The following is a 24923-nucleotide window of genomic DNA, read 5'->3' on the forward strand; positions in this document are numbered from 1 at the left end:
AATTTCCCTGTGAGACTGATATTATTTATTAGAGTTTGGAGCCGATATACATAACACCTGACTCATAACCCATTATGTGTGTCTTATAACCCCTCAGACAAAGATGCTAGTCAGCAATTAAAAAAAAAAGCATAGCACAAAGGACTGAAGCAGAGAGAAACAACATGGTTTAGATGCTAGTATTAGTGGCTAAGCTAGGCTCTGCAGCAAGGAAACCCTTGAGTGCTTAACTGCAAAATACATCAAACAAAGGAACTACACTGTTTTCTCTTAATACAGGAAGATTTTGGTAGCTATAAAAATAGTTTTTCAGCACAAATATAGTTTAACATACTCAGCTATTCTATATAAAAATACAGAAAAATAATTTTAAGTAAAACACAAACTCTAATGCAGTGAGAGAAGCTGAGGAACTGTAACAAAAATGTCAGTTTGAACAGGAGCCTTGCGGACTCCAGCCATTCACCCTCTAGCTGCAGCGGTGTGACTAAGGAAATTCCAATTTAACCATGTTTATTTAACTCTGTTGATATCAGCTGTAGCTTCAGGTTTCTTAGTCACGCGCTTTAGAATGCAGTGATTTGTCAAAAGCACTTCCGTTTCAGGTTTAAAAAACCAACAGAGCTGGGTAGAAACCCGTCTTCCCCGTAGAGCATCAAAATAGCAGCCCCTTTGGTTTACTTATTTAGGAGTTTTAGCGTCAAAAAAAAATAGATTCTCTGAGTTAAAAAAAATACTTTCTTTGGTAATATTTGTTGACATTTCCGATCAGAGTCTGTACAAATTCTTCAAAAGGTATAAAACAAAACTCTTGGGTGTAGATGTACACTCGTGAAGGAATCGGTTAACAGGGAACACATGGTTCCCTTCTTGTCTGTTCCTGGGCTTGCACGTCATCCTCAGGCGGTCTCTGAAGCCCCCAGGAATTCCATTTGTACAGCCGCTTTGGCGGGTGGGGCCGAACTACTCTTCTTCCGGAATTCTGCAGAGATTTCCTTTGGTTTCTGGAACTTTAAAAAATGTAAACAAGGTGAAGGCCAGGACGATCCCAGCGAAGAGGAAGAACACATAAGGCCCGCAGAAGTCCTGCAAGGAGAGCAAACAGTGGTGGTTAGCTGCTGGACAGTCTGCCCGGTCCTGGGGTGGGGGAAAGGCTTGCACCGTGTGGGCACTTACCGCGATGTACTGGAAGCAGAGAGCAATGAGGAAATGGCAGACCCAGTTGCTGAAGGCAGCCAGGGCCAGAGCAGTGGGGCGGGGTCCTTGGCTGAAAAATTCAGCAACCATGAACCAAGGGATTGGACCTGGTCCAATCTCAAAGAAACTGACGAAGAGGAAAATGGCTGTCATGCTCACATAACTCATCCAGGAGAACTTATCCTGAAGACAAAGAGAAAGTCGTAAGTGGGGCAGGTGACTGCTGGCTGTAGCCTCCTTGAGTCTAGCAGCTTCTGAGTTCTCTCAGGCTGAGATCAGAGGCGAGCACAGCTGTGAACCGAGACCCCTCCTTCATTTCCCGGCTGCCCGAACCCGAATAATCACACAGAAACTATATTACTTCCAACACTGGCCAATGGTTCATGCATATTTCTAGCTAGCTCTTACATCTTAAATTAAGCCATTTTTATTAATCTGTGTATTGCCACGGTGTTGTGGCTTACCGGTAAGGTTTTTCTTAGGCAGTACATGGTGTTTCTTTGACTCTGCCTACTCTCTCTCTCTCCCCCTCTATCTCTGTTTGGATTTCCCACCTGGCTTTATTCTGCTAAGCCATTGGCCTGAAATAGCTTTGTTCGTTAACCAATAAGAGCAGCACATATACGGAAGGGCATCTCCACATCACACAACTCTCTTCCTTGTGTGTTTGTTTTTCCTCAAATTCAAGTTACTCTGGTTTGAAACAAGTTGATCCAACCCAACCAAATCTTGCTTCTGAATTTGGAGTCCCTGCCCAGCCAATCCCTTGCATTAGGGCTTTTGGGGTTTTGTTTTATAGTTAATCTTTCCCTGTGACAAGCAAGAAGATTCAGAATGCATAAGTCTTCCTACCAAGATGGCCAGACAAGGTTTGACTCCCTAGGTGCAAGATGAGCATGTAGGTAGGAAGGGGGTGGGGTCAGGTACGGCCTGTGGTTACACAAGCAGGCAGCCACCCATGCAGCTGCCCCAAATCACAGGTGCCATCCTGGTACTTACATCTCTCACTCCAAGAACATAGTTCCCTTTGCTTTACATTTCCCCTCTCCCTTAGTTAGGAAGTCAGTCTCATGCACTTGCTGTGGGCAGAACTCTTTAACTTGGGAGCCAGAGATGTTTTCCTGTGGTAAAAAAAAAAAAACAAAAAAAAAACTACCAGCCCAGGTACCACACTTACCAGCAGCACAAGTCCCACAGACATGAAGATGGCACAGAAAAACATCCCAATCATTCCAGCTAGAAACAGGGACCGCTGCCCGGCCTTCTCTACAAGCAGTACCTGTGGGAGTTTACACATCGGCTCAGTGTTCTGCTGTCTTCATGCTTGCCCACTTGCCCACTAGGGAGTTTGGAATGTATGTAGTGGGGTGAAGGCAGTACTGTGGCCCCCTTTTACAGACATGCAACAGATGACGGTTGTGTGCCCTGGCACTGCTAGTCTCGGGTGACAGTGGGAATTAAACATTGGTTTCATTTGGCCATATGGATTTGAGAAGTTCAGTCTTGGTATAGACCAGAGTGTTCCCAACACTCTAGGGCCATCCCTCTGAATACAGTAGTGAGAGGCTGTACATCCCGGTGCCTCCTAAGAGAATATCTCTGCCATGAAACTGTGAAAGATCTCCATTTACCAGGGCTGGGGTGGTAGCTCAGTAGTAGATTACTTTCCTCATATGCACAGGCCCTGGACTCAACCCCAAACATCACAAAAGAAAGGAGAAGATCCTGCTGTGCTACAGAGAAAAAGGTGACCCAGTCTCTCACCTGCTGACGTAATCATTGCAAGAGTCCCTGTGCCTCAGACACCTGAGACAGCACAGCTGTTCAGGTGTCGGCCATTCTTACCCAACCTCTCAGGGCTTGGTTAAGTCAAGTTATGACGGTTTACCTGCTGCTAAGTGCATTTGATCACTGTACAGAGAATTTGGTCAGTGCACCAAATCAGTGAGCTCTGTATATCCAGGGTGTGCTTGTATGTACCTTTTGTGGGGGTGAACTGTGTATTTGGAAAGAGGTGACGTCACAGCAAGACGTTAGAGTGCTTCTTCATCCTGACCGAGGAGACCTGCCAACAGTCTTTGAGCTATGGACCTCATATGGATCATCATTTTCTGACTAGTCTGACCCATGGGATCTTGTCAACACTGCACACATACACACACACACACACACACACACACACACGAGTCTGACCCATAGGATCTTGTCAACACTACACACACACACGAGTGTGACCCTTGGGATCTTGTCAACACTGCATACACACATACACATACACATACACTAGAGTATAACCCATGGGATCTTGTCAACACTGCACACACACACACACACACACAGACAGACACACACACAGACACACATACACATACACACGATTCTGGTCCATGGGATCTTGTCAACACTGGACACATACATACACACACACACACACACACACACAGTTTCCCATCTTGGTGAGTAAACCGGCTGTGCTCATCCAGCTGAGTAAGCCAACAGCAAACCAGCACCAGTAGCATGCAGCGCTCTGGGCCCGCAGACATCTGTGGAGCACTTGTCTCTGCCTGCAGTAAAAGCCCTTTTCATCTCAGAGGCCCTCAGATCAGTGTTTTAGATCACTCTAGAAATGGTGACAAGCCAAGAGCCTACATCTAATTACTAAGAAGAAAGCAAGAAAAATGTTCCTATGTGTTTCTTAAAAATTGTTTTATTTTACATGTGTGGTGCTTTATATGTGCTTTTATGTCTGTGTACCACATTCCTACAGTGCTTACAGGTGTGGGGGGCATCATATCCCTGGGAACTGGAGTTAGAGGTGATTGTGAGCTGCCATGTGGGTGCTGGGAATTGAACTCAGGCCCTCTGGAAAAGCAGTCTGTGCTTTAACCACTGAGCCATCTCTTCTCTTATACATTTGATTCTTTCAAAGCAGGAGGAATGATACATGATGCTAACCTAGCATTATCAGGGTCTGAGAGAACAGGAACATTCCCACAGGATTATCCGCACCTTCTGCCAATGAAAAGTGCTAACTGGATAATAAAAACTAAAAACATGTGTGCTGGATATTGAGTTACATTCTCCCCCGGAAGCTATGGCACTCCAATGCACATGACCAGCGGAGAACCATGGCCAACCACTGGGACATCTGCTGGATCACCGTCCTCGTCTCTGCCCCAGTCTGTACATCCCTCAGGCCCGTCTGTCTTGCTGGAGCTAGGCAGCCACTGCTTTGCTCCAAGAGCCATCCTGCCTCAACCTCCCCATTTTTTCTTCCTGTTTTGTTCTTTTCTCAAGCTCATAAGCACCCCTCCATCAGCTTATCACTATGGATGAAAGCCATAGCCATAGAGCCTGGACATCATTCAGAGTACTATTGGGAGCGTCTCTGTTTCTCAAGTACTCAGGAAAAATGGGTTAGATGATCTATGTTGTTCCTGGGAAACAAAGCCACGAGTGCTCATTCTTTCTGCACGCATCAGTATGGACATTGTTTTCAAGTTCAGGGACACAAAACCAGTGTCCTTTGCTGTGTTTTGATATGGTTTGGTTTGCTGCAGTGTCTCGCTGTGGAGCCTTGCTGTACTTGGACTTGAGATCCACCTTCCTTTTCCTGCTGAATGCTAGGATCACAGATGTCTGCCACCGTTAGTATTTGGGAGACCTACATAAAAACTGCAATGCTTTCTTTAATTGTGGCGTTCTGATGAAGTGATTAGAACTGATTTCCTTTGTGTCAGTCATCTATTTTAAGACTTTTGTTAAAAAAAAGAACAAACTCAAAACGCTCCATATTCAAAACAATTAAGGTGCAAGTTATATTTATAATTTACAATAATTATCAATTAAACTGCTCCTCCATTCAAATTAGTTTGGGTATGAGGGAAGAAATAAAATTCTGCACAGTTTTTGTTATTTTTTTCCTCAGGATTTGGGTTAAACAACTTGATGCTTAATATGGCAAATGCTCTTTTAAGTAATGAATTTTAATAATATGTCCATTTTGTAAAAAGTACCATTTTCAGGAGACAGAAGGACTAAGAGTGCCTTGGATTGAGGCCCAGGAATGGCCGTTAGGGACTGAAGCAGCCTTTGGCTTGCACGGGGCTGTCTCTGAAGTGGAGTCTGTAGACAGGGCATTCTGTGTAGTTCACACTCTTTTGCCTCTCCATGATCTAGCACTGGGTAATGAGGTCTGGGGATTCAGGATGTAATTTATTGACCACCCCAAGATAATAGTTAAAGTCCATGTACAGAGGAAAAAACAAGTGAACAAAATAAGCTGAGTATAGTATTATGACCAGCATTAAAACTTAAAAGCATTTGAACATGTCGTATTCAAAGGTAAGAATCAGTGGAGTTTGTCTCGTTTTGAGCAGATTTCATTAGTTGAGAAGCCTTTGTACTACTACTTACTAGGTCACAATATTAAACTAGTCCTTGGCTTTAAGAAAGTAAATAACTTCTCTTTTGGAGTTGATAACACAATGAAATTCCATATTTTATGTCATTTCTACCCAGACTCCCATTACACATATCGGAAGCATCACCAGGAGCCGTTTATTTGTGTTCTGCCCAGGGACCTAACATCACAGGAATCTGCCAAGTTTGTTCAATTCTGTTTGCAAGCTTAGCTATCTATTAGCTCGTTCAGTGTTTTCCCTAGGATACCAGGATGAAACACCTCCACCAGGCAAGGAGAAGCTGGGGAATGTGCCCAGTGTTGCTGCAATGACAAGCTATCAGCCGACCCTGAGGTGTTTAAATAGAGAAGAACAGAATGCAGTCTCGTAGAGAAGGAAAGTCTTGCCAGTGAGTTATTAATTCACCAAATGAAAGAATTACCGGCACCGCCCAGAGTGGAAGGGCCGGTGACTCACCAGCTCAGCCCGCCTCATCTTAGAGCAGTAGCCGGTGTGTGCACAGGACTTTCTCCACCACTCACTTATCTGTGCACACACAGGGCACGTGGACGAAGCTGCGGATGCTTTTAATCATAGGCCACCATCCCACCTGCACTCCCGGGCCAAGGAGCGGGCAGAGTGCTCCTCTGGGTAGTGACTTACAGAGACAGCAGTGAAGATCAGGTTGATGGCACCAATGCCAATGGTGGCGTACACAGGCTGGCTGATCCCAGCTGTCTGGAAAATGCTGGTTGAGTAATAAAATATCTGCAAGATCAGAACAGGCCAGCCGTAAGGGGAGATTCCCCATGAGGCCCCAAAACCAAAATATATAGCTGTTTATTTTTAGTTTTTGTGGATCCATGGTCCCTAGAATCCCGTAAGGTTTACCTAGCCCTCTCCTCAGACAAGTCTTCCTTCAGCATTTAAAGTTCCCGGTTGCTTAAGAGTTCTTGGCTTTCGCTGAGAACTCACTCCATTGCTTCATTCCCTTTATTTGTTTATTTTCTAAACTTTTTGTTAATATATAACCTTATAACAGGTACACCAAGTGAATAGCTCCTGTGTGTTAAAAACTGATTACAACCGTGTAAAGAGAGCCTGGGTTGAGGACTAACTCGTTTCCGGCTCTGCAGAACCCCTCTATCCCTGTATGCATCGTCCTCCCAGAGCTGCTCACCTAACATCTGATATGATAGCTGAATTTGCCAAGCCCTGTACTTGATGTTACTGTATCATGCATATTCTCTTGTTCCGGCTTCTTTTCCTAAACGTTGTCTCCACGAGAATCCTTGTTGCCCTGTGCATTTGGACACTTCATTGTCACTACTGTGTGGCATTCTGATATACCTGCATTACTATACTTCAGTTACTTCTACTGATTTTTAGAATATTTATGAATGGTGTTGCTGGGTATATACTTTTTGTTTTTGTTTTTTTTTTGAGACAACATCTCTCTATGTAGCCCTGGCTGACCTAGAACTCACTGTATAGACCAGCTAGCCTCAAACTTACGAAGATCTGTCTGCCTCTGCCTCCCAGGTGCTGGAATAAAGGTGTGCGCCACCACTCCTGGCAGGCATACTCTCTAGCGATTATTTTGGTGGAGTATGTGAATATTTATGCCCAGAATTTGAATCACTGGATCAAGTGTCTGTTATAAATTCCGCTTTGGCATAGATGCTGCCTAACAGTTACCAAAAAGAAATAAAAGTTTTATATTTTCATCAGTGTGTAGAACAGTTCTAGTTGTCATTGCAACTAAACTACTATCTGTCTGTCTGTCTGTCTGTCTATCATCTATCCATCTATCTATCTTTTATCTATCTATCTATCTATCTATCTATCTATCTATCTATAATCTATCTATCATCTATCTATCAATATATAACTTGAATCTATCTGTCTGTCTGTCTATCATCTATCTATACATCTATCTCTATTCTTTATATGCATGCTGGGTCTCTGAACTCAATGATCTGCCAGACCTATTTCCTTCTTCTTAGTAGACCCAAAGTTCTCTTGAATGCTGACATTTTAAAATATTAAGCTAACTTCTAAAAATCATTGAAGCAAATCAAGGGAAATAAATTACTACCGAGTATATATTTGAATATTTGATGTCAGTTTTTACAAATGTCTTCTGGTGACTTAAGCCTAAATTTCTTTCTTTCTCAGCTCACTTTACCTCACATACCCTCCATTTCCTGTGCTTAAAGGGTTAGAGCTAGGGGTTCTGAGAGAGGACAAAGGGAGAGTTGGATGTCAGGCCTGACCATGGTCCAACAGAGCCAAGGCTTTGCCCATGGCTACAACATGTCCTTCTGTGTTCATCGGTATCCACTGTCTCTGTCAACACTTCTCTCTCCTCACCTTTTCTCTGGTGTCAGGTCATATCTGCAGCAAGGGACTAAGGCAACACAGCCATCACTGTAAAAGGGAAGCAAGTCTGACCTTGGAGTTTGGCCACAGGTCTTTTGACAGGCTTCCCTGTGGCGGCATTAAAGTTCCTGTGGCCCATGTGTAGAGCAGGGTCTCGGTTTAGCAAAGCTTTGTCTTTAATGTATGTGGTGTGTGTGTGTGTGTGTGTGTGTGTGTGTGTGTGTGTGTGTGTGTGTGTGTGCGTGTGCGTATGTGTGCGTGCGTGCTTGGACTGAACGGCTCTAGAGAGTTCGCACACTTAAGACACTAGTATTTCACACATACTTGGGGCTGAGGCCAGCTTGAGGAAAGCATGTTGTGTGCTTGTGTCTGAGGCAAAGCCCTAGCACCCAGGTGGGCCTGTACCTTCGTCTTTGTTAGCCTGAGAGAAACTGGGAGTCTGTTTGGAAAGCATGATGAGCTTCATATACTTGGAAAAGTTTCCTTGCCCTCTCTTTCTAGATGGAAGAACATACTTCACAGTCATCAAGAGAACAGCTCTTGAGGGGTCAAATTAGAAAGTTAAAGTAAGCAACGTTGATAGAAAATTCCCTGCGTAGCATTCCTGTTGTGGGAGTCATGAGAAGTTCCCGGTTGGGAGAAAAGTCATAGCAACACAATCCGTGCCCAGATAGCTCCTGATCTCTTATTTCCTGTGGCGTTTGTGAGTCAGTGAGCTGTGTCTGGTTCCAGGACGACACATCTGGAGACTATAAGAAAACTCTGCTGCTGCCCTGTGGAGGAGAGGACGACTGAGGGAGGGAGCCTAGAGCGCACGGTGACCCTGCTGCCTCCATCAGCTTCCCTCAGCGACTGCAGCCATGCTTGCCTTCCTGTGCCTGACAAGCTGCCTTACTCATGCTAGTACGCTAATGACCAAATGTGTCATTAGTATTGCTAATGACAATAGTGGCACGCCCTCCTGATCTCCCTGTTGACATTAGTGCTGGCCTTCACTCCTGTGTGTGTCTAAGTCTGAGTTAGTAATACTGTCTGTAGCAAGGGCAGATAGCTTTTTATAATCTTTTTAAAGCTTCTTTTATATTAAGTTAATAACTGTATTACCTCGATCGGAACCTTAGCCGTGAAATTGTGAACTCCTGGAAATGCTGTCAATCAGGCTCAGTGCTTTATCAGACCTACAACATTATGACGGTCATATCAGGAAGATTAATGACAAATAAACATTCCCTTCCCTCAGAATCCTGTGTGCGTTGACAAAGCTTATCTAACATTGATGCTCTTTTGAAACCTGGCATTTGACGGTGGTATTAGGAAAAGCTACAATTATAGTGCATCTTGGAGTACTGAAAATGCAGCCCTGTGAACCAAATTTCCAATGCAGCAAGATAAAGAATGGTGAAGAAATAGGAGGTTGGGGAGGTGTCCTGGCCGGGCGTGGGGTGGAGTGGGACGCAGGTGCGTTTGTGCAAATGTGTGGGGGTGTGTGCGTGCGTGAATATGTGTGTGTGCCTGTGTATGTATGTATGTGTGCGCGCGCGCGTGTATGCATGGGTGTGTGTGTGTATGTGTGTGTGTGTGAGAGAGAGAGAGAGAGGGAAACAAAGAGAGAAGGAGAGAGAAACAAAGAGAGAGAGAGAGAGAGAGAGAGAGAGAGAGAGAGAGTTTTCTGGTGACAAAGAGAGAAGAGGTTTATTTCCTCATCAGCTCACAATCCTGTGTGTTTCTTACTAGCAGAAAGTGGTCTCATCTTATCTAAGAATAGAAAGTCTCTGTGTCATTATCGCTTGCCGCTTGCCGCTAGTCTCCAGTGGCAAGTGCTGAGGGAGGGCAGATGGCACTGGCCTTTGGATTCCTGAGTTCGGCGCACGGGACCCGTGCATAGCAGCTGGGTCTGTGCCCAAATGAATGCAGCCTGGCCCCCACTGGCCAGAGTCTTAAAGAGCTCTAAAAAGTCCCACGTTGGGCACCAAGTGAAGGGCGTGGTCAATCGGCAGTTAGAATTAACCAGACCAGCTCACAGATAAATAATATATTTAATAATTTCACAAACACAGAAAACTCACACAACCGAGATCCAGGGAGCACACACACGCAGCTGGGAGCAAGAGAGAGCAAGGAGCAGCCACTTCACTTCCCCATCAGAGACCCATACACAAGATAGGGATCAGAGCCTAGGATGGGTTCTTGTAAGGATGCTTAAACACAAAGATGAATGGAACCAGCCCCCTTGTTGGCAAAGGTGAGGGCGGCTGTATGTGGTGCTCCTCTAAGAGGTGACAAACCAATTGCGGTCAGGACGAAGATGGGAACGCTCCTTCGGTTTCGGGTGATGACTCTGGTAACAACAACAGAATCATAGGTGATGGGGAGTCTGGTGAAAAACCCCCCACATTTTAACGCCAGTTAGTATTGCATAACTAATAATCATACTCATACCGCATCCCATCCTGAAAGAGGATTTGAAAACAAATATAACATAGACCTATGGTCCCAAGCCTGCTCCTCGGTGTTGGGATGCTGATAGAGGTTTTAATCTCTACCCCACAGTGATGTGGGGAGAATGTATCACTCAAGAGCCTGATTTGTTATACTGCTGGACACAATATGACTGTTTGATCCTCTGCTTGTGTTTTTGCCCCGTTTTTCTTTGTATTGTGGAATGGCACTTTGGAGGGCGATAGTCTTAATTGTTCTTCCAGGATCTGCAAGCTGAGTAACTGCTGGGATGGTTCTGATGGAGCCTTGATCATTTGAGTGCCTGCTGTGATTCCTCTGCCAGGGCTGGTGTCTCAAGAACGGTCAGGAGATCATCCTTTATGGACAGCGGCAAGACTTTGGATAACAGCTGCAATTGTTGCTGCTATTGCTGTCGCTGCCACTGCGGCTATGCTTGCTGGGGTTGCCGTTTCCCAGACAGCTGTGACCGCAGAGACTGTGGATCAGCTGTCTGGAAGGGTTAGCGAGTCCCTGCAGGCACGGAGTGCTCTGGACTCTCATATGGGACTTGGACTTTTAAATTTAAATCAACAAACTGCGCTTTTGCAAGAACAGGTAGATTCCCTTTGGCTCCTGCAACAAGTGTCTTGTACGTTACACCTGCTAATGTTGTAAATGCTTCTGATATGTTTGAACAGTTGAATGCGTGTTTGGATGGCCCTTGGAATTCCTCCTTTTTGAATTTTACCCTGCAGACAGCTCATCATATTGTTAATATGAATAGCACACAGGTTCCTGCTGTGTCTGGATCCAGTCAGTGGAATGCCATAGTCCAGCTTGGGGGCTGGGTCCAGCAATTGTCTGCAATGCTCTCACTGCGCTGATATTGCTGATATTGGGGTTATCTGTTTTTGGATTCTCTGCCGCTTTATGTGGCAATCCCACATACAGTACACTGTCACTCAACAAGTGTTGCTCGGGTTGTCTTCGGGTAATCAGGAAGCGCCCCAAGTCTGGCTGCAGAAGTCATGAGGGATCCCTATGATGGGCAACTGTCCTGGTATAGAAAGCTCGCCTAAGACAGGGGTTAAGACCTCCCATAGAGAGGTTAGAGTACCTATCTGGGGGAGTCCTAAGACAGGGGCTCTCATGCTTTTAAAGTAAAAAGGGGGGAATTGCTGGGTCCCTTGAGGACAGGCCTTCGCACCCCCACTGGATCTGTTTTGTACTCTTGTGGTTGGTTGGTTGGAAACAGGAACAAGGACAGGAACAATCTGTCGTTTTCAGCAATGTTTCTAAGGCTGTTTGCCCCTAAGATATGTGAGTTGGGATGATGAGCTTCCTGCTTTTGCTAGCTCCGCCTCCCCTGCTGAGGGCTATATATGCCGTGTGAAAAAGTGGAATAAAGGCTTGTGTGCAGAACCTGAAGTAGTGCTGTGCGTTAATCCCGACGTCCCTCGCTCAGAACAACTACAGTTGCCGTGCTGGCGCGGCAAGTATGAAAGCTTCTTTTAGTTACATGAGCGATTTCTAAGAAAAGCATATTATCAGGAACAGGTGTTTGACATAACACATCCTTTGTCCCTGGGAACGTAAACCTCAGACAAGTGGTCTCATCTTATCTAAGAATAGAAAGTTTCTGTTTCATTATCGCTTTCATGGCCTTCCCCAAGCTCCTCTTTCTAACCCTTTCTTTATCTCATCTAGTGACCAAATATGCCTGACGGCTCTCTGCGCCTGCCAAATATACTTTCTTGTACCTTCTTATGCAGCAGACACCATGCGGGGTCGGGATCTAGCAAGCCTATCCATAAAGTTCAAAGTATATTATACCACTCTTTGTTCATCAACATTAACCCATCTATTCCCTTGCTCATCATACACCCCAGTGTATGGCAAGGGTTCTGCTGTAGTCTTATACATTCCCACACTGTGCTTCCCTATCCCAGAGCTGTTCCTGAAGAGATAATCCTTGTCTTGTAGATATAAAGAATATCGTCATTATAAAAGAGATGGTGCAAAGCCCATATCCTACATAGCCAGCTAATGGAGAAACCCGTCTATGCCTCAACGGGTGGCCTATACCGGGCCGTCTGCCATTGACCTCCAAGAAGCCTAGTCCCATAGGATACGCAGCTCCCGTCCGGCATAGTGACGTATGTCATGTCACACAGACGACACTGGAGTTGGTGTGGCAATCCCCCAATCATTCCTGAGACCCGAGACCAGGTCCTGAGACCTCTTCACAGTGTCAAGCACCTACCTGGCTTGGTCTTAATCGCCCTCTTCTGATGTTTCCGACAAGAGTCTCATAATGAGTTCATGCACCTTTATAAGAGCATCGGAGTAGGGCGAGTTGACGATTAGGTGCCTCTTGACACTTTCCAGGGCGGACAGGCCTCTTGGTGTTTGAAAGTCCCCGGGAAAGAGGCTCGTCCACGTGTCCAGGAGGGTGCAGATGGCCCTGGTGGAAAGGGACAGACAGGACACTTAGTGGCCTGGACTTTCCTTTGCCATCCCGCCCAAGACGCCGTGCATGTGAGACTGCAAAGGAGGGGATATCCAACCCGTAGCCATACGAGGACAATGAGCAGGACTGAGAGGGCCATGGGAGCAGGGAGCTCCATGCGCCCCATGCTCAGGCTCTAATGGAGCACAGCTGAGCGAGCCTTCATGCCATGGACTGAGATGAGGGTAGGGTCTCAGAGGGCCACCGGAGGCCACAGGCTTTCCCCATATCCCCACTTGCAAGGGCCGTGCTCATGCAATTCTTTTCACCCCCCAGTCAATGCTTAGACCTCAGTATGGTAGTAGAAACGTGGAGCGTGAGCTCCAAGCATTGGCCACCCCTCACCCTTGGTACCCCAGGGAGCCCACCCTGCAGAGCCAAGGCCCGCCTTTCTCAGATTGTAAAGCTCACTTACGCTTTTATTTGCTCATCCTCCTGGCAGCCGGGGCGGAAGCATGCATACCTGGAGGAGATCAGGAAGGATGTTACCTGTGAAGTCCCAGTTCCCTACCTAAAAGACATCTGGGGGGCCTGCTGACTCCTGGAGCAGAATCAAAGTCCAGAGCCTAGAAGTTCTCTCTGCTCTCAGGTTACTAGTTCACCTGCATTCTGTAGGTGCTTCAAATATGTCTGTGCAGTATGTCTACCCGGACATCTCAGTGGACACAGCTTCCCTCGGATTATCCTCCACGGGTCTCCACTCAAGACCCATCTCTATCGGGTGCTCCAATATGAATTCTAGAACCCCCTTTCCAATGGGAGAAGCGCTTTGACCATGCTTCAGGAAAACTGGCCAAGGATAGAGAGCTTCCTGAAGGACACCCACACTCATTAGGGTCTCAGCTGTGGACACAGCAGTCCCTAGGGCCCAACCTGGAGGTAGTAATGTCTGACTACATGCTGCTGGCTTCTGACAAGACTCTAGCAACTAAGTAGGCCCAGAGAAAGGCAGAGGCTTCCCATAAAGGACAAGAGGATGTGAGGCCTCTGAGCCGGGAAGTGGGCACTCACCGCCTGAAGAGCACATCCAGCACCTGCTCCATGGTGGTATGAGCAGGGTAGGCGCTCAAGAAGGCCATCAGGCACTCCCGGTCCCCACGGCGAAGGGAGGCGATGAGCTGTTCTATTGCCTTCCCCAAATCCCCGAAGTTTAAGGACATTGGGACTGAGTCCCTCTGGTCCTCTAGCTGGTCCTGCGGGACGGAGTCTACTGGGTCCCCAGGGAAGGACTCAGTCAGGTCCCCGGGTACTGACTCCGGCTGGACCTCCAGGGTGCAGTCCATGGGGTGCGGGTGCCCGGGAATGACCTCCCCCTGGTCCTCCAGGTCCTCAGAGGCAGAGCCTGTCAGGTCCCCGGGGATGGACTCCTGACTGGCCTCCAGGGAGGAGCCAATCAGGTCCCCGGGGACGGTCTCCCTCAGGGCCTCCGGGTCTTCGGGGCTGGAGCCCATGTGGTCCTCAAGCAAGGACCCGGGCTGGTCCTCTGAGGCGGCGGCCATTGGGTCCCGGTCCTGGTCCTCGGGAGTGGAGCCCATCGGGTCCCGGTGCTGGTCCTCGGGAGTGGAGCCCATCGGATCCCGGTCCTGGTCCTCGGGAGTGGAGCCCATCGGGTCCCGGTGCTGGTCCTCGGGAGTGGAGCCCATCGGGTCCTGGTGCTGGTCCTCGGGAGTGGAGCCCATCGGATCCCGGTCCTGGTCCTCGGGAGTGGAGCCCATCGGGTCCCGGTGCTGGTCCTCGGGAGTGGAGCCCATCGGATCCCGGTGCTGGTCCTCGGGAGTGGAGCCCATCGGGTCCCGGTCCTGGTCCTCGGGAGTGGAGCCCATTGGGTCCCCGGGGATGGACTCCTGACTGGCCTCCAGGGAGGAGCCAATCAGGTCCCCGGGGACGGTCTCCCTCAGGGCCTCCGGGTCTTCGGGGCTGGAGCCCATGGGGTCCTCAAGCAAGGACCCAGGCTGGTCCTCTGAGGCGGCGGTCATTGGGTCCCGGTCCTGGTCCTCGGGAGTGGAGGCCATCGGGTCCCGGTGCTGGTCCTCGGGAGTGGAGCCCATCGGGTCCCGGTCCTGGTCCTCGGGAGTGGAGCCCATCGGGTCCCGGTCCTGGTCCTCGGGAGTGGAGCCCATTGGGTCCCCGGGGATGGACTCCTGACTGGCCTCCAGGGAGGAGCCAATCAGGTCCCCGGGGATGGTCTCCCTCAGGGCCTCCGGGTCTTCGGGGCTGGAGCCCATGGGGTCCTCAAGCAAGGACCCGGGCTGGTCCTCTGAGGCGGCGGCCATTGGGTCCCGGTCCTGGTCCTCGGGAGTGGAGCCCATCGGGTCCCGGTGCTGGTCCTCGGGAGTGGAGCCCATCGGATCCCGGTCCTGGTCCTCGGGAGTGGAGCCCATCGGGTCCCGGTCCTGGTCCTCGGGAGTGGAGGCCATCGGGTCCCGGTCCTGGTCCTCGGGAGTGGAGCCCATCGGATCCCGGTCCTGGTCCTCGGGAGTGGAGCCCATCGGGTCCCGGTCCTGGTCCTGGGGAGTGGAGCCCATCGGGTGTCCGGGGAATAACTCCCTCTGGGCCTCCGGGGAGGTACCCATCACGTCCCTGGGAACAGACTCCTGCTGGTCGTCTGTGGAGGAGCCCATCGGGTCCCCAGGGACTGGCCCTGGCTGGTCCTTCGGGGAGTCGCCCATAGGGACCCCGGGGAGCGACTCCAGCTGAGCCTCCAGGGAGGAGCCCATCAGGTCCCAGGCGATGGACTCCTTCTGGTCCCTGGGGGCGGACTCAGTAAGGCCCCTGGGGGCTGACTCCTCCTGCTCCTCTGCAACCTGAGGAGAGATAAGGGTGGGTGGTTCAAACTGGCACAGGACTACAATGTCATGATTAGTTATTATCATTCCACGTTTTCCTGACCCTTTCACTCTGCCAAACACCAAGTTTGAGAAAACTGAGATTTCAGAGTGGTTACCTGGCTCTGGCTGCCCTGCCTCACCTGTCTTCTCCTTTCATGGCTGCCGAATGGCCAGAGGCGCTGGAGCCACGATCTCCAGGAACCTCTAGGGCCTCTAGCTCTCCTCCTCCTCCCATTGGTGTCATCGTCGGAGTTCCCACGACTCCCACAATAACAACACCACAGGAAGCACGAAGGCATGACTACTAGTCAAGCTTGTCTAAAGACAAGTGAGCCTTCTCGGCTGTCTCTAATCAGCTGGCTGCCTGGTTGCAGGTTTCTGCATTGTTATGTCACAGTTAAGGAAGTGAGGTCACTCCTGGGGTCCTCATGCCCGAGTCCTCTCCTCACACAGGCCTTCCCCAAAAGCCTCTTAGGCCCCCTCCCTCCTCCCACGTGCACTACTTGACACAGAAAGATACAAAGGTGCTTCCCATTCCACTGCTCCTAGGGATGTCTGGGTACAGGCAGCACCTCGGCTTTCCAATCTGACCTCCTATTGTTGACCTGCATCTGAAATTCTAAACCCAATCCTAATTGCCCTAGCACACCTTAAACCCTCGCCATGTTGCCTTGCTTCTAGGCTACTTTGTGTGTGTTCTCTGTGAAATATGAGCACACATCACCTGCGTGTTGGGTTTTTAATGAGGATCTCGAGTGGGACTTTAGTTTTTTAGCAAGATTTTTTTTTTAAAAAAATCATTCTCTTTTGCTTTGTATTGTATTGTTTTGTTTTGAGACAGGATTTCTTTGGATAGCCATGGCTGTCCTGGAACTCACTTTGTAGACCAGGCTGGCCTGGAAATCTCAGAGATCCACCTGTTTCTGTTTCCTGAGTACTGGGAATGAAAGCATGCACCACAACCAGGGTCATGAGTGAGGTACTTGTATAGTTAATTATAAGCGTGTCCTTTTTTGAAAAAAAAAATTTTTTTTTTTTGATTTATGTTACAGACTCCTTCAGGTCTCTGCACCTAGGCATCGCCGATGTCTCCTCTTTTATTGTGAAAGTTTGCCAGCAAGGGAAGCGGTACAGGGAAAGACACTGGGGAAAGATCCAGCCAGGAGGCCTGGCGCCTTCAGCAGCTCCTCCCCACTTCCCATCTTCCCCAGTGACTGCTGAGCTTCACTGCTGCCCCCGTGTGGAGGAAAGGGACACAGCCGGCGAGAATGCCAGTGGAAAGTGCAGTGGGATGTTTTTAAGTACAAGTCTGAGGTGTGGGTAGGCGAGATTTCTCAGCGGTTAAGTGCACTGGCTGCCCTTCCATAGGTCGTGAGTTCAGTTCCCACCAACCCCATGGTTCCTCACAACCGTCCGGAATGAGATCTGATGCCCTCTTCTGGTCCAGCATGCAGACATACATGCAGGCTGAATACATATCCATAATAGGTAAATAAATCTTTAAAAAACATGTAAAACTAAATAAACCTTAAACTTAAAAAAATGCTAAAAAAGAAGTGCCATCACTGTTAATATCTCAAATATATACACGAATTTATACAAACCAGCAGTATCATATGAATTTGTAGTCTATTTGTGTTCAACATTGGACAATTTACATGAACATTTATTTCTGTACTTAAATTACAAGGGCTCAAAGTAATCATTCGTGCTTAGCAGGCAGAGCACGGGGCAGCTCTCCTTTACTGACAAGGCAGCGGCACATCCCTAGAGGAGGGGGCAGTGGGGCTTCAGCTGGTGCAGCCCTGTGGCTCCTTGCAAGGCTCAAGAGTATTCCCAGGCCGCCCCACATTGTTGGACGATGTTGCCTCATCAACATCCTCACACAGGGATGCTGACAGGCCCCATCCCCGCCTGGAATTGAAGGCAACCCCCTGTGGCAAACTTACCATCCCTCTCCCTGAATGCCATTCCTGTGACCATGCTGTCTAATTCATGCTGCGGGGTGCTCCTCACTTTGCCCCCAGCGTCAGGCACCGGGCCTCACTTGCCCATGGGCCTCACTTGCCCATGGTTCAGACCCTGCTCTGCTTGTGTGCAGCAGAGCTGAGCACCAGGACCTTGCTGTGCACTGCAGGGAGGTCAGAAGAACCTTGCTGACTTCAGAACCGAACTGACCATGTCTCAGAGGAAGCAGTTCTCTTCCTCGTTTTACAGGTGAGAACAGGGAGGCTCGGGGATGTTAGTGGACTGGTTGTCAATTCCGCATAACAAACCACTCAACAGTGGAGTGACTAAGGAAATTATTGTTACTGTTACTGTCAGATTACTGTTCACACTTCCACGAGGCATCACTTTCAGCCTGGCTCCACTGAGGGTTCCTTAGGCCACGCTCACGGGAGTCACTCATGAGACTATGTTTACCTGGTGAACTCCCAGGCACTCATTGTGTTGGGTCTCAGAAAGAGGCAGGCCATCCCATCTAGAGTTTTCTGGATCAGGGTAGCCCAGGAATCTTCACACAGTCACTGTGTGAAGTTCCCAGAAAGAGAACAGAGGCGTCAAAGCGTCTGCAGATCCAGTACAGGACACTGCACACCACTCCTGTGACCATGGGAGTCCCTCACTGCTCCAGCTGTTAAGAGGGGCAAAGGGGCTTGAAACTGTGATGGATTTGTAGCCTTTGTCCTGTCTTAAAAATCTTGTCCAGCAAGCAAACTCTCTAAGCTCACCGAGGAAGTGTTGGCACGCAGAATTGGGCCTGAAGAGTCTGCTTCAGTCTGTGGGTTTGACCGCAGTGGTTACTGTGGGAAAGGAAGGCCTCTTTTTCTTCAGTTCCTCATGCTTTCTGGACGCTTCTGCTCCCGCACCCAGCCCCACGGTGTGACTGCATCAGTTTTACCCGTATGCTCAGGTGCTAGTTCAGAACTTAAAGGAACGTTTCTGTGGTGAAAATCTGATGTGATCTTTTCCTTAGAAACATTCATGAACCTTTATTTATTCCTGTCTTCTGACTCCTTGGCCCTGACTGGGGAGCCAAGCATTTACACTCACGTTCACCAAACTCTACACCGACTCAGACACGTGAGCAGCTCGCATCCCACTCAAGGACACTATGTGAGTTTAAAACCCCTTCCTTCCTGTGGTATCTAGAAGCAATCAAGAATGTGCTTTTGGGAGGAGGAATTTCATTTCATTCAAAGCTAATCTAAGTGTCTCAGAGAGCTAGATTCAAGAAGCCATTTTCTTAGGAGGTTCTGAGCAACATTGTGGAAGAGTTGCTTGGGGCTGTCTTTGGAAACAGAGGGACCAAGCCTCCAAGCTAGCGCCGACCAGCTTCTTACAACAAATTATGATGAAATAAAACAAATCGAGCAAGATATAGATTTTTTGGACAGTTTAAATTGCCTGCTGGTTAATGCAGAGAACACATTATTCAAAATTCAAGTCATATTCAAAGTATATTTTCGTTATTGAAGAAATAAGTTCTCTGAATTTTGTAACATTTGAATTTTGTGACATTGTGTGTATGTGTGTATTTATAATCTGGCATTCTTTTTTTTAACTGTTTATTTATTTATTATGTATACAATATTCTGTCTGCATGTATGCCTACAGGCCAGAAGAGGGCACCAGACCTCTTTACAAATGGCTGTGAGCCACCATGGGGTTGCTGGGAATTGAACTCAGGACCTTTGGAAGAGCAGTAAATGCTCCTAACTGCTGAGCCATTTCTCCAGCCCCGACATTGTATATTTTTTAAATCTAATACTCATTTTTCTTTTAAGCACATAGAAAGTTTAGAGTAACAGATACGAAAATCTATAAAACTTTTAGAAAGAATCAATGCATGTCATCTTGCCGTAATAGTATTTGACACTTTTTAGATAGCTTATTTGGTTTTATGATGTACATAAGAATAGGATTGCAGCCGGGCTGTGGTGGTGCATGTCTTTAATCCCAGCATTGGGATAGCAGAGACAGGTGGGGATCTCTGTGAGTTCAAGGCCAGCCTGGTCTAGGAAGCGAGTCCAGGACAGGACCCAAAGATACAGAGAAATACTGTATCAAAAAAAAAGAACGAGACTGCATCTTATTGTTATCCCATCTTTTTTACTTTTCTATGGCTGTGAGGAGACACTATGCCCAAGACAACTTCCAGAAGAAAGCTCTAAACGGGACTTACAGTTTCAGAGGATGAGTCCATGATCGTCATGGCAGGGAGCACGGCAGCAGGAAACAGGCATGATGCGGGAGCAACAGTTGAGAGCTCACATCTGGAAACACATGAGGCAGAAAGAGAGCTAACAGTCACGCCTCTTCCAACAATGCCACACCTCCCAATCCTTCCCACATAGTTCTACGAACTGGAGGGAGGGTCAACTATTCAAATATTTGTGCCTATGAGAGTCATTCTCATTCAGATACATATTCCATACCTGTTCCTGTTGGCTTCTGGCCAACATATCAGAATGAAAAATGCATTTTGTCCAACTCCAACAGTCCCCCTAGTCTTTCAGTCTGAACAATCTCACAGGACTCTCTTAACTGTAATCCCCCTGTAAAATAATAACAAAAAAATCAACTACATACTTCTGATATACAATTGCAGTTATACATTACCATTCCAGAACACATGGTAAAATAATAGAGGACAGTGAGGAAATATTGGACCAAAACCCCCAAATTTCAAATCCCATAGCCCTGTGTCTACTGTCAAAGGGCTGACTTAGAAGGCTCCACCCCTTTAGCTTTGCTGGCTGCAGCACAACTCTCTCTCTCTTGGGCTGTGCATTAGTCAGGGTTCTCTAGAGAACAGAACTGATAGAACGTGTGTGTGTTTCTGTGTGCGTAGCAAGTGAATTTATTTCATCATAGATTTATGATATACCCAATTTTTCTAGGTCTCTGATATGAAGTGCTCTCTCACTGGCTAATCCCATCCTAGTGTTTATTGCAAAAATCTTCAACTATTCTAAATATTGCACTCATTTGGGCATCTTTCCCAGAGCTGATCTAATTATATAAGAGGAGCTTTAGTTTTCTGTTCATTTAAACTAAAATTTTTACCTTTTTAATGAATTGACCTGGTATTTTGACTAATGCTGCCCTAAATTTACATATTGCTTGGAAAAAACTGGCAACTTTGCAACGTCACTGGGAAATGTTAAATGGGTGTGCTGATGGGTTTTTGGGTTTGTTCTCAAGACAGAGTTTCTCTGTGTAGCTCTGGCTGTCCTGGAATGCACTCTGTAGACCAGGCTGGCCTCAAACCCACAGAGATTCCTGCTGGCTCTGACTCGCTATGATAATGATTCTTTTTTTTTTTTTAAAGATTTATTTATTACATATACAGTGTTCTGCTTGCATGTATACTTGCAGGCCAGAAGAGGGAACCAGATCTCATTACAGATGGTTGCTGGGAATTGAACTCAGGACCTCTGGAAGAGCAGTCAGTGCTCTTAACCTCTGAGCCATCTCTCCAGCCCAATGATAATGATTCTTTAAAAACTTTGCAGTTGCTACAGCCTGCAACTATGCTGAGTTCTGCTGCAAAAGAGTCTTTATCAATAGGATTAAGTTAAGGACTAGCAGCGAGGAAGTTGCCCTGGATCTTCTAGAGAGTAACTAACAAATACCACCATGAGAGGGTGACCAGAAGCAGACAAGGAGATGTGAAAGTTGTGTCAGAAGATGGGGTATGGGCCACAAACCAAGAAGAATGTAGACAACTTCTAGAAAATGAAACAGGTGTGGGAATGACTTCTCTCCTAGAGCCTCGAGAAGGAAGGCAGCTCTACTGACCCTGTTTAAACTTCTGACTTCCATAACGTAGCTGCCGATAGGGCTAAGGAGGGGATGGATCCCTATGCAGGAGTATAGAATCATCGTCTGCACACTTCATGCCTGTCTCATGTTATTCTTTACTAACAGAGGAATAAATGTTTAGAAATTGGGTAGGCAAGCTTGTCCAGAAGGGATTAAGTTACTTTTTAAAATGTAATTTCCCCTGTCAAAGATTTTGAAAAAGAGTTCCCAGTGCGGAGTCTGAACTTCATAGTTTCATGAAGTGTGTTGTGGTACCAACATGAAATGTGCCCACAGGCTCATGCGCTCCATCACTCAGTCCCTTATTACAGTAACTGTAACCTCAGTCCTCGCTACTTCACTGTTAAAATGAAGTCTTACTCACAAAGACTGGTCCTGTGTTTCCTCTTAGGTGTGGCTAGACCTGTCTCTATTTAACCAGGCTGCTCTACAATGTTAATCTCTAAAAAATATTTGTTTTAGTTGTTGCTAACAGTTTTAGTTTATTACTTATATTCTAATTTTCTGTAAAGTATCTTCTTAAACAGTTCTTACTCTGTATTAAATTTAGAAATATTTACCTTTGGGGTGCTACACTTTGCCCTCTAAACTCTAGATTACACTGAAAAGCTACTTATATATGCCTACTTACCAAGAATTAATCCTATGACAAATGTTTTCATGTGAACTGGGTCATAGATCCACACATAAACCTAGAAGAATCAAGAAACCTCAGTGCTTAAAAGTTCTGCGGTCACACTGCAGTCAAGTGTACTCCACACTGCAGCTCCTCGAAGGCACCCCAACACCTAACACCCGAAGAACGTTTTCCTTTCAAGATCAGAACTACACTCAATCATTAAAAGGCTCTCAGTTTGAGCTCTCAGTTTCTGTAAAGTACAGCATTCTTCCATTTCCGAGTTCTATTTTGAAAAAACTTTTTATCGCTTTTATTCTGATCTGTTTATATTTCTAACACTTGGGATTTCAACTCAACCCTTATTACACTGTTTCCATATTCCCTGGGAATTAGATTCACAAACATTAGTTTGGCTACTCATCACTAAATAAAACCCTATATTTTAAAAAGAGACATTTTCCAATTTTAAAAGTTCAGAGACATGGTGTTTCTTGAGTGTGGGGGTATGTGTGCACACAAACTAACCTTTTCAAGATGACAAGGGTTCAGCTTTTGTTCAGCCTGCTTCCTCCTGGACAGACCTACAATTCCTTCCTGGTACAATGGGCAATCTGCCAGTTGGTTCTGAAGACTTATGGCAGGTGTCTACCGTCTCCTACCTAACTGGTAACCGACAATGCTTACTACATTATACAGAATACAGAAAGATGTGTAGGTGCCTATGTCTTTAGGGAACTCTAAAATTCTTTACAGAGAATTGCACTATATTTTACTATACCAATCCCAGTGTCTGTGAAGCATCTGGCACACACGGATGTACTCAACGCTTAACTCAAGATATCTAAGCTCTTCCCAATGCAGAATTTAAACAGAGAGCCCTAGGAACCACTGCTTTTTACATATTTGATAATTGGTATCAGTGAATTAAGAAAGAATATGTCTTGAAATTCACATCAGTTTGGCGGCTAAGACATAGTTATTATTTTTGTAGTAGTTAAGTGACTACCATAACAGCCTCCATGCAAGGCCATCATCGCATAAATCTCACTACAAAAGATAGAATGGAACTATGCCCTTGAACAAAGCATTAGCAATGTTGAAAATTAGAAATGTTGACCAAGAGCTGCGTCTGATGAAACACTGCTGAAGAGCCAGAAACCAGTAGGTGATTCCCATGAACCATTCTCCTGCTTCTCTTTATGATAACAGAAATTCTGTGTTCTGACTGGGCAAATTAAACCCTCAGTATAAAAAGTGCATTTTGAAGACCTTATTTCAGGTGATCAGTAAATCCAAGTGTGCATTCATAAGAAGGTTTCCTGGAAAGGAATAAACATGCCTCTCCTTCCTTTTCTCTGTGGATGTAGTTTTAGGGTTGATGGTCTTTATGGATCACGAGGCACCCTGGCCAGAAGATTCTAACACAGGGAAAAAGAAAGGAGGATCTCAGGCCCGCCATGGAGCTCCATGCCTGTGCTGCTCACCCCTAGACTACACTAATGAGAAAGAGTCCAGCATGTGTTCTATACTAAGCGATCGTAATTTCGGGTTTCACATCACTCATATCCAGTCAAATCTGACTCTAACATCTTATAAAACTAGCTTAGAAAAGTGAATTTTTTGAAAGTGACTTTCATGTACTTAAATTAAGTATTAGATTTTTCTAAATTATTTCTTTTCGTAGTGATGGTATCAAATATATTTCTAAGATTTTTCTAGGAAAAACTGGAATTCTATCATACTCAAATCCAATATTCTAATCTCACCTCATCTCCATCCAGAAAAACTTGATCATCATGTGGCTCAAGTTTGACTTTTTTCTTAGTTTCCTTCTTTTTTTGGAGTTCCTGAAGTTTCCTCCTATGAACAGACAGGTGAATAGAATAAATGCTTCAGATAGCAAACAATGCAACATTAGTGAAGGGAGAAATCTGATGATTGCAACACTAATAAAAATCCTTGAGATCAGTATTTACAGATAGCCCAACAGTTACTTCATGTGGCTGTAAAAGCTTTATGATCATAGGACAATTAAAGATCACATGTACAAATGATTTTTACTTTTTTAATTTGTGTGTGGATGTTTTCCCTGCATTTTGTCTAAAACACGTGCATGCAGAGCTTTTAAGAGAGCCAGAAACAGATTCATCGCAATGCCCAGCAAAATCCCAGCAAAATTCTTCAAAGACCTCGAAAGAACGGTACTCAACCTCATTTGGAAAAGCAAAAATCCCAGGAGAGCCAAAACAATCCTGCAGAATAAAAGAACTTCTGGAGGCATCACAATCCCTGACTTTATACTCTGCTACAGAGTTACAGTATTGAACACAGCCTGGTATTGGCATAAGAACAGAAAGGAGGACCAATGGAACTGAACAGAGGACCCGGATATCAATCCACACATCTTTGAACATCTGATATTTGATAAAGAAGTAAAAAATATCAAATGGGAAAAAAGCATATTTAACATGTAGTGCTGCTATAACGGGATATCAACATGTGGAAGAATGAAAATAGACCCCTATCTATCACCATGCACAAAACTCAAGTCCAAATGGATTAAAGACCTCAACATAAAGCCAGACACACTGAACCTTACAGAAGAGAAAGTGGGAAGTACAATTGGATGCACAGGCACAGGGAACGACTTCCATTTAGAATCCCAGCAGCAGAGACACTGAGAGAAACAATAAACGGGACCTCCTGAAACTGAAAAG

At 46.4% G+C, this 24923-nt stretch overlaps 2 protein-coding genes across 5 annotated transcripts; both read right to left on the reverse strand.

Annotated features, from left to right (window-relative positions):
* Positions 1-2: 2 nt before the first annotated feature.
* LOC148118825 (solute carrier family 2, facilitated glucose transporter member 2-like) lies at positions 3-10426 on the reverse strand. The gene is made up of 6 exons (XM_087899410.1): positions 10422-10426; positions 10209-10320; positions 6264-6368; positions 2375-2476; positions 1177-1380; positions 3-1086 (listed from the first exon to the last, which is right to left on the reverse strand). The coding sequence occupies exons 1-6, from the start codon at positions 10424-10426 to the stop codon at positions 964-966; spliced, it is 651 nt and encodes a 216-aa protein (XP_087755536.1). The 3' UTR covers positions 3-963.
* On the reverse strand, positions 6171-20035 carry LOC148118826 (uncharacterized). Of its 4 annotated transcripts, XM_087899544.1 has the most exons (6): positions 19945-20035; positions 17708-17889; positions 13942-15734; positions 13346-13393; positions 12685-12885; positions 10000-10320 (listed from the first exon to the last, which is right to left on the reverse strand). In XM_087899544.1, exons 2-5 carry the CDS (start codon positions 17708-17710, stop codon positions 12696-12698), a joined length of 2034 nt encoding a protein of 677 aa, XP_087755670.1. In that variant the 5' UTR covers positions 17711-17889; positions 19945-20035; the 3' UTR covers positions 10000-10320; positions 12685-12695. The 4 variants fall into 4 exon arrangements, with proteins under 4 accessions (XP_087755668.1, XP_087755670.1, XP_087755669.1 ...); XM_087899542.1 differs by lacking the exons at positions 10000-10320; positions 17708-17889; positions 19945-20035 and adding exons at positions 6171-6368; positions 15899-16057; XM_087899543.1 differs by lacking the exon at positions 17708-17889.
* Between the last annotated feature and the right edge of the window lie 4888 nt (positions 20036-24923).

This window comes from Myodes glareolus, chromosome 20 (assembly GCF_982192425.1).
Source record: "Myodes glareolus chromosome 20, mMyoGla1.1, whole genome shotgun sequence".
NCBI lineage: Eukaryota > Metazoa > Chordata > Mammalia > Rodentia > Cricetidae > Myodes > Myodes glareolus.

Excerpts from the sequence above, each read along its gene's own strand:
- LOC148118825 (XM_087899410.1), bottom strand. Across the intron at positions 2,477-6,263 it reads TGATCTTCACTGCTGTCTCT|GTACTGCTTGTAGAGAAGGC; the intron begins GTAAGTCACTAC and ends AAACTCCCACAG. Across the intron at positions 1,381-2,374 it reads CTGTGGGACTTGTGCTGCTG|GATAAGTTCTCCTGGATGAG; the intron begins GTAAGTGTGGTA and ends CTTTGTCTTCAG.
- LOC148118826 (XM_087899542.1), bottom strand. The coding sequence starts at position 16,057 with ATGCCTTCGTGCTTCCTGTGGTGTTGTTATTGTGGGAGTCGTGGGAAC. Across the intron at positions 13,394-13,941 it reads CTGGATGTGCTCTTCAGGCG|GTATGCATGCTTCCGCCCCG; the intron begins GTGAGTGCCCAC and ends GATCTCCTCCAG. Across the intron at positions 12,886-13,345 it reads GAGGATGAGCAAATAAAAGC|GGCCATCTGCACCCTCCTGG; the intron begins GTAAGTGAGCTT and ends CCTTTCCACCAG.